The following is a 15,074-nucleotide window of genomic DNA, read 5'->3' on the forward strand; positions in this document are numbered from 1 at the left end:
ATCACTGAAAGATGAAGAAAATTCCTATGATTCCAAGATGCAAATCCTCCTCCTGCACACTCAGTGAGGCCCCAATGAAAAACAATTCATGGGGTTTGTGGTGATATGGATAGGGGTCAGGGAACAAGCCAACGAGGCTGGCTGTCAGAACCAATCTATAGCTTCATTTCCACGTAAATCTTTTCATGACAAGTCAAAAGTGTGGACACCATATTTCTTGGCCTATAAAAAGTCCAAGTCACTCTGCCCATACCCCTCTTCCATGCAGGCTGCAACTGGCCAGACTGACCACTCGTACCTTCTGACAGATTCAAGCCAGGCTGTTGCTATCAACCAGGGCAGTTCAGTCTGATCAGCTACAGCAGGCCGAGCCCAGAGCCCAGGCACTGAGCTGCTCATGACGTGGGGAAGCAGCGGCTGTCGGGGCAGCACATCCCTTCTAACAAGCGCTGCCTCTCTTTTTGACAGAAGGACATTGGAAAGGGCACCAGTGGGATATGAGGGCTGACATTCCCGTGGGCTGTCACATCGACTATAATGACCTACATCTACTCTTCTCTGCCATTCTTCCCTCTGGCCTCCTGCAGTATCAATGCTGTTCTGTTCCTCTGTTCCACATGGTGCAATTAGGAAGAGAGATCACCCTGCTGTATACTAATGGCCAAACTCACTTATTTTCCAATCTTAGATTGGCAGGAGACAGGAACTTTTCTTTCTTTAAATTGTTAGGCATCAAGTACATTGACACATATAATGCTAAAAAAGCAAGGCAACTCTGCTGCCATAACTGACACAGTAGAATTTATGTATAACACCATCCACTCCAGGAAGCTGCAGGAATTAGAGGTTTGCCAGAAACAGCAAGGCAGAAGTATGGATCTAAATTAATTAAAATTAGTAAAATTCATATTGAAGGGACAGTTTGCAGTGGGGTATTGTCCCAAGTGTAACATGTAAAACATGGAGACATTCCTGCATAGAAAATCTCAGTTTCATTCTGCTCACTTCAAGGCCAGCAAATTTCATGGAAAAATGCTCTACTCTCCCACCTTGCAAACTCAGCCTGTTCTGACTTTTTCAGATGTCTAAACCCTTGTCTTCGCCTTCATTTGAATAATAAAGCCATCCCATCAGTTAATGAAGTTTACTGAAGAAAGAAGGTCAATACAGAATAGTATTGAATTTGCCCTTGCTCAATCCAAGTTCTCTACCAAGGAAAAGAGTCCGTCACATCTTCCTTCAGCTTGCTCACACACACTGACTACTTACTAGTAGCAATGAAGACAACTCATCCTATCACCAGTACAAACCTGGTAAAAGCCAAGGCATCTTTTCTCAAGCAGTAGCCAAAAGCCATAATCTGAGAACTGAGAATTTTGGTGACAGGTTTTTACTATGGTTATCTTCATTGTTTTGATTTGGAACAAATTTATTTTTCAAAAACTTAACTAGCCAGCAGGGCAAACATTTGCCCAAAAGAGGAGCAGTTTCCCAATAGATTTAAAGTTTATTTCATCAATACCTTAATATGCTAATAAAATTCATGAATAATTTAAGGTGAGTGTTTAAGGCCAGGTATTTAGTCTACTTCCTTTCCAAACAGAACAAGGGAAGTGTACACATCACATAAAAAAAAAAGAATTAAACTTTTAAAATAAACAAAACAACACAAAAATCCCTAAGAAATTGAAAAATACAGACCATAGCTGTCATCAGTTTTCCATATTACTCTTAAAGCTGACAGCTTCCGATGTGGCCCATACACAGATGCTCTAACTGTAGTGCTAGGAAATATATCATAACTGCTAGTAAATTCTTAGGGTTTGATTTGTTGTTCATTTGTTTTTGAATAACCTTAAGTACTTCCTGTGGCCTCTGATGAGTTTGCTCTTGCTGGGACATCCCGCACTCCTCCCATTGGGTGTAGCTTTCTAAACAACTGGCATTCAACAATAGATAACATTGAACCATTGGCAGAGCAGCTCCAGAGAATGACATACAGTTATGTAAAGCTTGGAACAAAGGCATTCACAGGGATCCCAGGAACTGGATTTTCATATGACTGATCATCACAGAATGTGTTACAATAAATGCTGCAGGCACTGAGTTCTCCTTAGTTACTTTGGTTCCTTGCAGTAATTCTACTCTTAAATACACTAAACTACATCCTGAACTGAAAAACAAAGGGGAACACCAAGTTGTCTTTTCAGATATTTTTATGCATCTCTTACCTGCACACTCCAAGGTGACTGAAATGGAGCTTTCTGAGTGTATCATGTCAAAGTGACACAACTCCCAGTCTGGGCATTTTTCATAAATTTGATATTTTTCCTTACAGAATTCAGTGTCCTTCACTTGAAAGAACAGCCAAGAAAGTATGACTTCACCAAAATACTTCTTTCATCTACCAGCTGAACTTTTTTCACCTTGACTAAATGCACATTCTACATCTGTTTAACACGGCACTAAGGAAGCTTTAAAAAAAACCCCTAAAAATGGATGAAGGACTAGTAGCCTCATTGACAAACACACTCCTGTGGTTTTATTTTAAAAACTGTTTCTAACCCTAAAAAAGAATTCCTTTTAGACAAAATTAATATTCTTCTGGATGCTTCTGATTGAAATTACTTGATGAAGCCTTCTCAAGAACAGTTTTGAAGGAACTCCATGTTGCAGGCCCGCAGTGAGTTTAAACCAGCTCATTAGCACCAGACAACAGGACAGACAGGACAGCAAAGCCCTCAGCACAGGCTGCAATGGGTGGTAAAGAGCCAGTGTGAATACTGGGACAATCTGCTCACACATCTTAGTGCTCCTATGGCAATATTTCTAGCTAAGCTTGACTTATCCAGCTACTTCAGCCAACTAAATTCATACAAGTTGTCACCAAAGCAACTAGAAAAAATAAGTCTATGTCCATTAAAAATTCTGCCACTGATATATTATTCTGGAGGAAATTCCAAATTTGAAAAGTTTAGGCAAACTATTTTGATCTTACTGACTTTAAAAATGAAAGAAACATAAACCAGGATTGTACACAACACTTAATGCAGAATTAGTAATGAAAGGTCACTCTTCCTACAGAAGATTTGTGAAATACACAAGAAAACAAAAACAACAAGGAGATTTTTGAAGTGTGTTTGTAATAATCCCCTCAGTTTGGGTTCTTTATATGATTAACCTGTTCCAAATGTTAGATTGTTGTGCTTAATTATCAAGGGATTTAAATACTTTACTGAACCACAATTCAGAACTAAAAAAACCTCTGCAGCTGCTTTATGAGAAATCCTAATCTGAACTCATTTAAGGGATGATCTTCCCTCATGATAATAATTTCTCTAGTTTCCATAAAACTGCAAACGTTTTGAGGAAAGTTTTAATTCTCTAAGCTGCATTTCAATTTGTTTCTCAAAATGTCTTAGATCACACCTTATATAACAGTAATTCTCTGCATGGAATGGAGGAAGGGAGAAAAGCCCAACAAACATTTACAGTAGCTTTGTTAGGAAGTTCCCTTAATTTTATAAACAGTACCTTGGATGTAAGGTCTCGATGGAAAATGCCTTTATAGTGAAGATAACTGATTCCCATAGCAATGTCATATGCCAGTTTCACCCTCACTGTCCAGGGCAGATGCTGGTTGCCATCTAGTAGCTGTTCCAGGTTACCACAATTGATGTACTGAAAAGACAAAGCAACATTTGTAATTTATTATTTAACTTAGTATTTTGTCAGGAAAGTAAAATTCACCATTACAACAAATGACCTCAGCTCAGTTACACATTAAAATGTTTTTTTCATATGAGCTTGGCAGGCACAAAGTTTGCAGATCAAGAGAAGTTGAAAACGTCTCCCTTCACCACCTCTACCAATGCCCTTATGTTAAAGATGCAACAGCCACCACTGTATTAACTCTATGATTTAAAGAGACCCGTCAGAAACACCTACAATATCATATCACCCTCTCATTTCAGCTTGAGAAAAATTAGGGGGGAAAAAAAACTATGCAGATCTGACTTTCATATAGAATTAATCAACAAAGGCAGAGCTAAGCATCCAAGTGTAGGTCATGGAGCCTGATCAAGTTCCCAGTTTCCTTAAACTGAAACGGCATCAAAGAAAAATATTACAATGTGCTGCTGTAAGTTCTATTTTTCCACTGCTGTATCTACAAGTTCTAATCAGCAATATGATTCCCACTGTGTTCAGTGCTACATCAACCCCATCAAATGACAGCCCTCATGAAAAGGAAAGCACATTAAGTAAAAGATAAAAGCTACAAGGGACAGTGAAACAAAGCAGCACCTAAACAATACTAAGTAATATAGCCCAGGTTAAGACATGGAAACTCCAGAGTTTAAATAATCATTACAGCAGCACACCTTATGCTCTATGTATATACCAGCACATGTAGTATTTAAACAGCTCCTTGTTACACTCCCAGCCCCAGTCACCCACCAGTGACCAGGCAAAAAGAATAGCTCACTCCAGAAGGAAAACCTTGACTTCTGTCAGGGAAATCCAAGTGAAGCAGACAGGACAATTTGCTCCCAAGCCTGGCCCATGTGTGTATCCCCACACCAGACTGCACCAACTTCACTTCTCTGTGCCACGCAGGTCTCCAACTCTCTCTCAAATGACTTTCCTGTGTCATTCACTCTGACAAAACATGTGGCACCATTCTCATGTTAAAAAAAATAAAAAAATTAATTACAGCTCTTGTTATTTCAGCAACATGGAACGTGCTTGTATTTTGTTGCTCTTCTTTGTGTCTTGGAGCCTGGGACATGAGGCAAACATGAGCCATACACCCTGCAGTGTGGATGGATGTAGCTGATATCCCAAGGCTGGGCCACAGCAAGGAAAGAACACGCACAAGCTGGATTCTACTGGTAAGTCTGGGAATCACAGGTCACCTCCTAAACAGTCTGCAAGAAACAGCATCTTGCTTACAGCTCAGATCCACCCATTGCTGATCTCATCGGTGAATTTTGAAAACCCTTTCAGCAGATACACAGATTCCACAGGTAACTATTTTAGGAGGCAAAATTGTCAGGGCAGAGGAGGCACAAAGCGATTTTACCTGGCACAGAGCCCATTGGGAGGGGGCTCCAAAAGCAGCCAGGGGCTCCTGTGTGCATCCCTCAGGAATGTGACTCATCCCAGCCCATGCACAGAGCGCATTTCATCAGCAGTCAAGGGCACGACCCCCCTTCTCTCCAAAACAACCTGTTCCTTGTGCTAGGAGTTTGTGTGCCAGGAGAGCAGAGCAGCTCTGCAACAGGTCACTCTGAGGCTATGCAATCTCCATCCTTGGAGGTTTTCAAGACCAACTAGAGCTGCAGCCAACCTGGTTCAATGTTGGAAACAATGCTGCTTTGAGCTTTTCCACCTTTGATCTTTCTCATTTCTTTTATCTGAACCCCTAAGGGAGCTAGATGACCTTATAGAGCACACAAGACAAAAAAAAAAACCAAAAAAACCCAACCAAAACAAAAAACACCCAGGCAAAAACCATGCTCAATAAAACTATTCTTTTTCTTCAGCATAAAGTGCTATCATGCTTAAGGAAAAAATGGCGACTAAAAATTCTACAGTAACATCTTATTAATTCCCAGCCTCCTTGGAACAGTGTGAACAGCACTTCTCATCCAGTCATGTTAAAATCAGAACAATACTGACCAACCTGGAAAAGAAAGCACCAAAGCACCTGGCTGAATAACTTAATTATAAAATGAAACTTAGCAGTTATCCCAAACCATTTCACCTTTCTGACAGGCCAGAAACAGACTGTCCATAAAGCACCACCATATTTGAATTCATCAGAAAGACAATGCAAGGGGGGAGGGAATCACTGACCTAGCTTCTATTTTCTGTTCTCTGAACTGTGCCATTCCATGACACAAATTGCTCCAGAAATGCTAATAAACAAGCAGCCCCTAAGAGTATTGACACACACAGTGAGATGGAACAATAGCTGGCTACTATATCGAGCATGCTCTTGCTTTTCTTTTCAATACAGCAGCCTACTGATTTGATCCATTGTTGCCATATTAGTTAAGTGCATCCCATATATCCATTCCTGCAGCACTCTCCCACTCAAACTGGCTTGCAGAGTCATTCACCCATCTTAACTGCAAAGACTAGATCCTAGCATGGGCTGGGTGACAGCTGACACACACATTGGACACAGCGCACACAAGCTACAAAAGTGACAGTCAAACCTGTTTCCAGCACATCTACAAAACCTACCAGGCCTCCTTTCCAAAACTGCCACCCAGCCCTCATTTATCAGAGACGTGAGTTCTGCCTTTGGCTCTAATTTCTATGCCTATGAAGCATGTAAGGCTAATCAAGTAACTCAATTGGACTAAGATTTTCCTAGACATTTTTCCTAGATTTTCCTTAAAGTAAGGCTTTAGTTGATCTCAGATTTTAGTTGGCTAGCAGGTAATATTTGCATGCAGAGACCTGAATTGTTCCTAAGGCAAGCACTGCACAGGGCTCATGCAAGTAATCCAATTCTTCCAGTCATTCAGGCTGATAATGCAAACAGTCAGCCTGATGGCCTATTTTTTTCAGAGGACTTCAACAATGCCTTTTCAGGACAGACACAAAACTATGTACATTACTTCCTAATTGCCAGTGCAACTGAAAGAGAAAAATACTTGTTCTAAATCTCTTACTGGCACAAATCAGCTCTGTGTGGTAAGAATATCCTGAAGGATAGAAAATGCACCTCTCCCAAAGAGAATACTGGATTTTATTTTGTCCCTGACGCAGTATTGGTACAGTAAGCATACAGCACCCACATTATCTCAAAGCATTATACTACGACAACAACAACACAAGTCCACAAGCAATTGGAACAGATCTGACTGGGCTATGACAATGAAAGCAAAGGGCACTACAATTCTTAGAGACATCACAGCTAAATGGAGCAGTACTCAGACCTTTTCAAACCCTGTATCATCAGGTTGCAGTGAAACAGCTACCCATTATTCCTCATGCTACTTTTCTGCCATGTAACTGGACACCAACAGCCAGTTTATCTGGTTGCCAGTCTGAAAGCAACAGCGATACGTTGTTTATTTTTGCATTTACTACAATTTAACACAGCAAATTGAACACTGGTTTAAAAGACCTTGGCACCTTAGCCCACAGAAATATTCTTTCTTTAAAAAATCCGAGGTCAGAGCTCATACCTTTGTTGTGAAAACAAATGTTCAGCTAAACTGCATTTCTGGTACCTCTCCCAAATGTTATAAGCAAAGAGGGCAGTAGCCTCTTTGAAGGACAAGTTACTCAGAAGCTCAGACAAGCACAGGTGATTTCTGGATCAAAAAACCTTGAAGAGGTTTCTGATGGCATCATTTACTGCTTTGAAATCCAGTAGCAGCAGTGTATAACTTATCCCTATACAACAGTCATGCTACTTTAACCTAAAATCAGTATAATAGGACTGTTGCCTTGTAACACAGTTGCAGTCATGTTATCAGACTCAAGCATATGAAATGACGAATGGATAGAAATTCAGCATATAACGGTACTTAAGCACAGCATTACATGCTTCATTTCAATAGATTAATAATGAACTTCAGCTGTCAGATTATACCCAACTTCAGCTGTCAGATTTTAGCTTCAAAATTCAAAATAGAAGTTTAAGCACTAATATGAGAACTAGAAGCTTTTAAAGAAAAGGCACATCAGTTTCACACAAGTCTAGTAGTTATTTCCCAAAAACAAAGACTCCAAATATTGCCAGGTCTGAGCAGGAAGACTGATGGGAATTACAAAGAGTTTTCAATGCTTTTTTGAAAACCAATGCTGTTTCAGTGTGTAGGTCTGATATAAATAAGCCAACAGATACTGCACAGGAAAGCCAGAAAAAAAAGAGTTGGTCTGCTATTTAGTTGACTTTAAATGTCACTGCCTGTCATTTAAAAAGCAACAAATAACCACAAGACACCCCTCTATTGTTGGCCAAATGTTGCCAAAGATGAGGCATTAAGTGGTTAAGAAAAGTAGGTGTGGAAGTGACAAACCAAATGAGGCAAGAGTAAGAGCTCCAAGGACCCAAAACACCACAAGACAAACATTGAGATAGCATCAAATGAATACACTGTGAAATCACATTGAAGAAACAGGTAGAGATGCAGGAGCAAAGAGGAACTATAATTGTGGCAGTAGCACCTTCTGCATGGAGAAGCAAGAGAGATACCAGAGCAAAAGAATAAGTAGTTGTACTCTGAAGGGAGACCTGGAAAGCAAAATCAAGTATTGCAGACACTACTGATAAACGCATTAAAGAATGCCAAAATAGACAGAGCTTGCACATTTGTATCATTTCTAATGCTGGAAGTAAGAAGGTAACTCTCATGCTAATAAAAGGAAGTTGAGAGCTTTTCACTAAGCTTTCTGCAGAACTTTAATACCAATTTTAAACCATCTGTCTCAAGGAAGACACAACCTCATCTTCAGTTCTCATATGTTTAACAGTCATCTGTCGCACTGCAGTCTCTAAGTGACTTCTCTGAAGGCTTCTTGCTTCTGTGCAAGCCAATGTACCCCTCTGTCACAAGTGGCATAATTAGCTACAGTGGAAGGACTGGAAGCTTTCACCTTTCCCCACTGTTTTCATTAGTCTCAGCTGAGCAGAACTGGAAAAGAAAGACAGTATCACTGTGTTCAAAACCACAATATGAGATACTACAAGTTGATACACTGAGATTGATTATGAGATTAAACTGACTTTTTTTAAAAAAAATTTGAAGTTGGTTCATAAACATCCAGTTGTTAAAAATTCCACAATTTAAAAATCTACAAAACCACCTGACCCAAGTACCTCTGAGCAGTAACCTTCCATTTCCATTGATTGTATCAAACAAAATAAATTAATCATTGAAACAGAACAAGTTGGATATTGAATTTGAGCTGTGTCTGAGTATACTTTTGATCAGCAGGTCAACTAATGTTGCCAGGGAGAAACATACAAGTACTGAAGGAGAACACGGGTGAAGCAAACACATTTCAGAATAAAGCTCAAACTTGTTCATGAGGATCAGAAGGGTACAAGTGGCTTGGAAAAACAGCTTGATTGAAAGAACAGAAGCAAAGCCAAAAGTCTTAATCTGAAGGCCCTTTACTTTCCTGTTCCTGAAAACTGAAAGAACAGAATCTGTAACCTAAAATCAATTTCTCTTCTGCTATTCTACCAATACAAGTAATCCTGTTCTTTAATAAAAATTATGTACTTTCTTTAAAGGTGTTAACCATTACAGGATTAAAATAAATTTTTTAAGTGCCAGCTATTCAGAGAGGAAAGTGTCAGCTTTGTCAACTGCCATAGCCTGGTTGCTCGTCCGAACTCAGAACCAAAAACCAAGAAATGCAACAGATCTACTTCTGTTTCTTCTTCTGTGTCAGTTGTGGCATTGATTAATTCATTGGCTTCTCCTTGTGAAAAGGCATGTACAGGCATGGCTTCTTTTATAAGGGCAAACAAGAATTAACATGCACTAACTCAGGAAGGAGCTGTAATGAAAACCATTTGTTGCATTCCAAACATTCAAGCGTTGGCATGGAAAAGCATTCAGCAAGACTTGTCTTCCTTTAATTCTCTAATTCCAACAGCTCTTGTGGTCAGTATGCTGAATGTAGCCCTTTTCTGTAATTTCATTCAATCAAAACGTAATGTTCACTTGGCTGCCTGCTGCTACAGATTCTTGTTGGTAAGGCTTCAGCTGCGGCACATAGCAACAATGCACTGCTGTAACCCATATGGATGAAGGAAGTTTTATGGATGCTCACTCATACTCAGGTCTGAAACACTGCAGGAAATAAGGTTATTTTGTTGGAACCGGAAAACACTCCCAGTATATCTATACAAACTGACCTTGATAACCACTTTTCCTGTAATTATATTAGCAGAAAAAAACAGAAAGCAAAGACGGCCTAACAAAAAACCCTGCATTTATAATCTGAAGTCACAACCACTTGGATTCTAAGTGGAGCCCAGTCTCAGTGCAGATAAGAATCTGGGATATGGCATAAATTAGCACACAGGCATAGAAGAGAAAGTACCTTGTTGCTGACACAGGCAAGGGAAACAGCATCTCTACAATAACACTTCTGTTGAGAGCAGAAGGCTCTATCCACACTGACAGCATTTCAAACATACTAGACTCAGTTCTGCCGAAAAGCTGTGATCCCTGACAAGGAGCCTCTCATTTAAATAAGGTCTTTCTCACCTTCCCCACAAATACCAGCAGCAGCAGCCCACAGATTATATGCCTGCAAGATGGCAGAAAAATTAACCCCTTTGCTTCACTTTTTGAAGTCTGTGAAACAGCTACAAGGATCTACTGAGAGCACATGAACACCTCTCATAGTACAGACTTTGTTTAAATTCTGCACAAGGAATACTCTCTTTGAGATGTTTCAAAGTACTTTTCCAAGCCTCAACACTCCCACGTCCACACAACACAAACACTTATATTTGTGGGTGCTCAACACTTTATTGGCAATTATAGAAGGCACCAAGATCCTCTATTAATAGTGGTGCAAAAGCAAACATTAAAGCAATTTTCTTCTACAACTCAGTTTCTGAATGTTTTGGATAGCTGATAAGTAAAGCAAAATGAGGAAGTGAAACTAGAAAACACTTGTTAATTCAAGAGTATGTTTCCTGGGATCCAGGCTGAAAAGTGGGGAAAGAAGAGAAAGCACTACATACAAACTGAATTTACTGAAAATATGTAAGAAAAAAATTTCAAGGCGAGAAGTGGCCAGCACCACAGTACCTACCTGGACTGCCTCTCTTCTTATACAGAAGTAACAGGAAAATCTAGTGCTCAAGACAGTACTCAGTTCTCCTTCTTTCTCTCCCCCCCATACCATGACAGCTGAGAAGTCTACATCTTCTCACTCTTGTTAACCTAGCCACCAATAAAAGAATTCAGAGGTTGAAATTCAAAAACATTTTTCTTTTTTGCTTGAGGCAATGGCAAATGGTCTAGTTGGCTTACAGTGAGCATCAAAACACATCTATTAAAAACCCCTCCCCAAAAAAACCCACACACAGAGCACCCACCGTATGTGCATGCCTCACACATGGGGGGAGACAAGGAATGAGACAATGGAACTTGCTGTTTGCAGTTTAACATTTATCTGCCTCTTATCTTTCTTCTATCCTCGAGACATTCTAAAAAGGAGGAAGAGGTTAACACCTCTAACAGCAAGATATTTAGTAAGCCTTCCTCAGAACACAATATATTTAGATGCACTTAGCTCAAAATAATGAATAAAAGTTGCTTGTGCACTATTACAGGCCCTGAAGCAATAAAGCAAGTCTCACTCCTGTGAGAGAGGGGGGAGAAAATAATTAAAGCCAAGGTATAACCTGCAGAACCAGCATTTAATTTTCAAAAATAGGGGGGACGAAGGGAGAAAAGGAGGTTTAACTATGAGCTCAGAAGCTCTCACTGAAATAACTGGCTGCTCATCACTTCTCATCTAGCACCTGCATGCATAATATAGACTGTGGACCTCAAGTTAGAGTTTTAAAGTCTTGGCTTCTGCCTTTATATGAGGCCTTCTTTAGTGTCTCTGATTATAGTTCTTTTTACATATGAACTTTCTTTTTGTGAGAACCCACCCTTCTCACTTAACCACACAGTGCAGATGCATCTAAGCAGCTTCCCACTGCCTCCTGCACAATGCAGGGCTCTCCGCTTATCTGCTCTTGGTAAAAGCACAGACTTTATCTGGAGAGTTGTCTCTGTGTTTAACTTACTTGGTCACCACCAGCCCACAGCAGGTTTTTCCTTTAACTGACCTGCCAGCTTCCGTCATTGGAGAGCCCCTGTAATGCCAGCTTGTGTCCTCCAGAAGCCAACGTTTTTGTCTGCTTTTTGCTTACTGTAACTGAGCTTTCTACTGCAACTTTTTCAGAATCAATTCCACCTTTCTGTCTTTAGAATAAGTGTCATGACCAGGTAGAGCAGCATGAATTTCCTTCCAGAATGAAGGCCCCTGCATTCTGCATGGCAGCAACCTACCCAAACAGATTTTTAAAAATGCTCTGTTAAATGTTCTTCTGGAAACCCAGGTCTTTGATCACTGTAATCAGACAAGATGGTTAGCTTTCATTCATTAAAAAAAAAGTAAGCATCAGATATATGGGGAAAATATTTGCAATATCACCTAACTTAAATAAGGTCCTTTACATGCTTTCCAAAAACCTGACATTTGATATTTAAGCACTCAAAACTGAAAAGTTACAAATCAGAGAGACTTAGCTGAAACTCCTGTGGAGACCTGTATCATTTTTGCTGGAGAACGAATCAAAGGGTCAAACACACCACATATGCCACAACATGAAGCTGCAAGAGTATGAACTGGAGATGGAATTTCAGTCAGAACACTAAATTTCCTGCCTCCTGTCATTGAAAGCTGGGCCCCCTTGTGTGATTTTAAATGGATTTTTTTGGTATGTGCAGCACATCAAGCTGTGTTTGGGACTAAAGTATTTTTTCTTTTTAAAAAATTCACAAAAATATCAGGTTCCCAAGGAAAATCATATAAAAGAATATCTACTTTGTCTAAATGTCTGTGAAATGAGTTCACCGTGTTAGACACATTGCTTTTTTTGTTACAAAATAACACATGAGGCCTTAAAGTTACAATATAAGGTTTAAACAGTGTGACATTTTCTAAAAGCCACAACCACCCCTCCCCCTTTTCTGCAAGCTTTTTAAACTCTACGTACTTCAGTCTAATTTACTTATTGCATGTACCATGTTTAGATTTGATTTTGCATCCACTGGTGCATACAGATGTCAGGTTAACACCTATCGTTAATCAGCCTGACTCAGATCTCACACACAAGGTACACACAGGTACTAGAGTCTGCAACTCTTCAGCTGTTGGAACAAGCTCAGTGTGTCTGCAGAACCATTTCAACGAAAATGAGACATCTCTAGCTGATAAAACAGATGAGGGTGCTCACATGCTTTTGACCCTCACTCAGCTTTCTCAGAGTTGATAACCTGTATTGAACCATCACTGAAAACAGAATTTTAATTTTTGTTGCTTTCTCATGCACCCTTTCAAAAAATATAGTTAGGGCAGACTAAGCGAGTACAGCTGGATTGGTCTAGCACTCTCCAGTTAATCAGGGCATGCTGCTTCTAGAGGCACCAGTGCTTCTTGACAGGATCAAGGGCACAGGAATGGGTCTCTTCAGTTTTGCAAACTGCTTTGTGTCTTTCATATGGGGATATCTCAGGTTGAAGAGAGACATGCTGTATTCCTCTGAAGAGAATAAAACCAGAGGGAAAAGGACACTGCTTTGAAGATAAAACAGTACATTGCCTTGCATAGCACAGAGGAAGGAGAGTTGGCTGTCAAGCCACAAACTACATTTGCTGAGAGTGCATTCAGCCACTTTTTATATATTAAACTGAGAACCTAAGTGATCTGTTCCAGCAAAACTGAAACTGACAGTCCATATGCTGTGAAGAGTGCAAAAATAAGACCAAATATGGCTCAAGTGTTGACAAGTATTTTAAAAATTCTATTATGAATAATCAAGAGATGAAGGGAAGTGTCAGCACCAATCCGAGATTATAAAGAGAATGGTAACTGCATTTCAAAATGATCAAAGATGTAGTAGAAATCATTTTGCAAGTGACACAGAAACAAGTACACCCAATGTCTACACATAGTAACAAACAACTTGTCAGATACATACACACATCCATGTACTTAATACTCACATTTATAGCTATCTCTTCGTTTGTCAGAATAATTTAAGCAAAAGCTAAAAATTATACTTTGATATAAGAAATCCAAAGCATATCCCTAAGCTTTTCACTTTAAAGAATCACGATTTTTATCATTTCAAAAAGATATTACTAGAGACTCTGCTAGCATCTGTTGCTGGATGGTCTGTCATCTTATAAACACATTCATCTTGGAACATAAACAGAAGCTTCCTAATTTTTCAGCTGTAAGAAAAGTCCCCTATTGCCTATGCCTTTCTCCTTCCAGCAGGTAGCTGCTGCATGCAACAACAAAGGTGATTAAAAGAGGTGGTAACTTTGAATTCTTCCTGAGTCTGCTGGTGTTTGTGTGCAATGAAACAGAAAGCACAGGCAATAGGCTTGTCTTTCTGTACAAGTTTAGTTGGTTGGGCTTTTTAACCCCAAAAGATTAAGTCAACATTCAGATGTGCCAGTAAGCAGGCACAGAGTGAAGTGTTTTGCATCTTGAGGTTTACCTTATCTCTATTCACAATAGTTTTTATTCTTTCATTAAAGGATGATAGAATTAATAAGATATTTCAAAGTACCTACTAACTTGCAACACTTTTTCTGTGGTGGCATAAGTGATTTTTCTCAAGAGCAGAAGCATGAAGGGCCATCAAGATGATCAGAAGGATGGAGCACCTCTCCTATGAGGAAAGGCTGAGAGAATTGGGATTGTTCATGCTGGAGAAGAGAAGGCTTCAGTGTGACCTAATTGCAGCCTTCCAGTACCTGAAGGGATCCTACAAGAAGGAGACAGACCTTTTAAAAGGCCAAGGAGGAATGTTTTTAAACAGAGTAGGTTTAGATTTTAGGAAGAAATTCTTTGCTGTGAGGGTGGTGAGACACTGGCACAGGTTGCTCAGAGAAGCTGTGGATGCCCCATCCCTGAAAGTGTTTAAGACCAGGCTGGATGGGGCTTTGACCAACCTGGCTTATGGGTAGCTGTGTCCATGGCAGAGGATTTTGAACAAGATGTTCTTTAAAAGGTGCCTTTCAACACAAACCATTCTGTGGTTTTATGATCAGGTCCTTGGCAACCAGCACCAGTCAGCCCTAGGTGGCCTTGCTTGAGCAGGGAGATTGGACCCAGTAACCTCCAGAGGTCCCTTCCAGCCTCAGCTATTCTGTGATTGTGAAAAAAGCACTATACAGACAGCAAACATCCCTAAGAGACATCTCATGATCCATTCATTCCAATTTAGTGTTGGAAAAAATAGTACCAATGAAATGGAATGATTTCTCACCTTTTACATTACCGACTAG

At 39.9% G+C, this 15,074-nt stretch overlaps 1 protein-coding gene across 3 annotated transcripts in view; it reads right to left on the minus strand.

The window, feature by feature from the left end:
* Positions 1 to 15,074, minus strand: part of TESK2 (testis associated actin remodelling kinase 2) — a 79,892-nt gene that overhangs the window by 22,368 nt on the left and 42,450 nt on the right. For 2 of the 3 annotated variants that reach the window (XM_005521106.3, XM_088060296.1), the window contains exon 5: positions 3,535 to 3,681. In XM_005521106.3, the coding sequence (XP_005521163.1) occupies positions 3,535 to 3,681 (147 nt within the window). Of the gene's footprint in view, positions 1 to 3,534; positions 3,682 to 10,806; positions 10,922 to 15,074 lie in introns of those variants that run through there. The other variant, XM_088060297.1, reaches the window with a different exon arrangement.

The sequence above is a fragment of the Pseudopodoces humilis genome, chromosome 10 (assembly GCF_049639895.1).
Source record: "Pseudopodoces humilis isolate 2021_Gansu_Grassland_sample_001 chromosome 10, ASM4963989v1, whole genome shotgun sequence".
NCBI lineage: Eukaryota > Metazoa > Chordata > Aves > Passeriformes > Paridae > Pseudopodoces > Pseudopodoces humilis.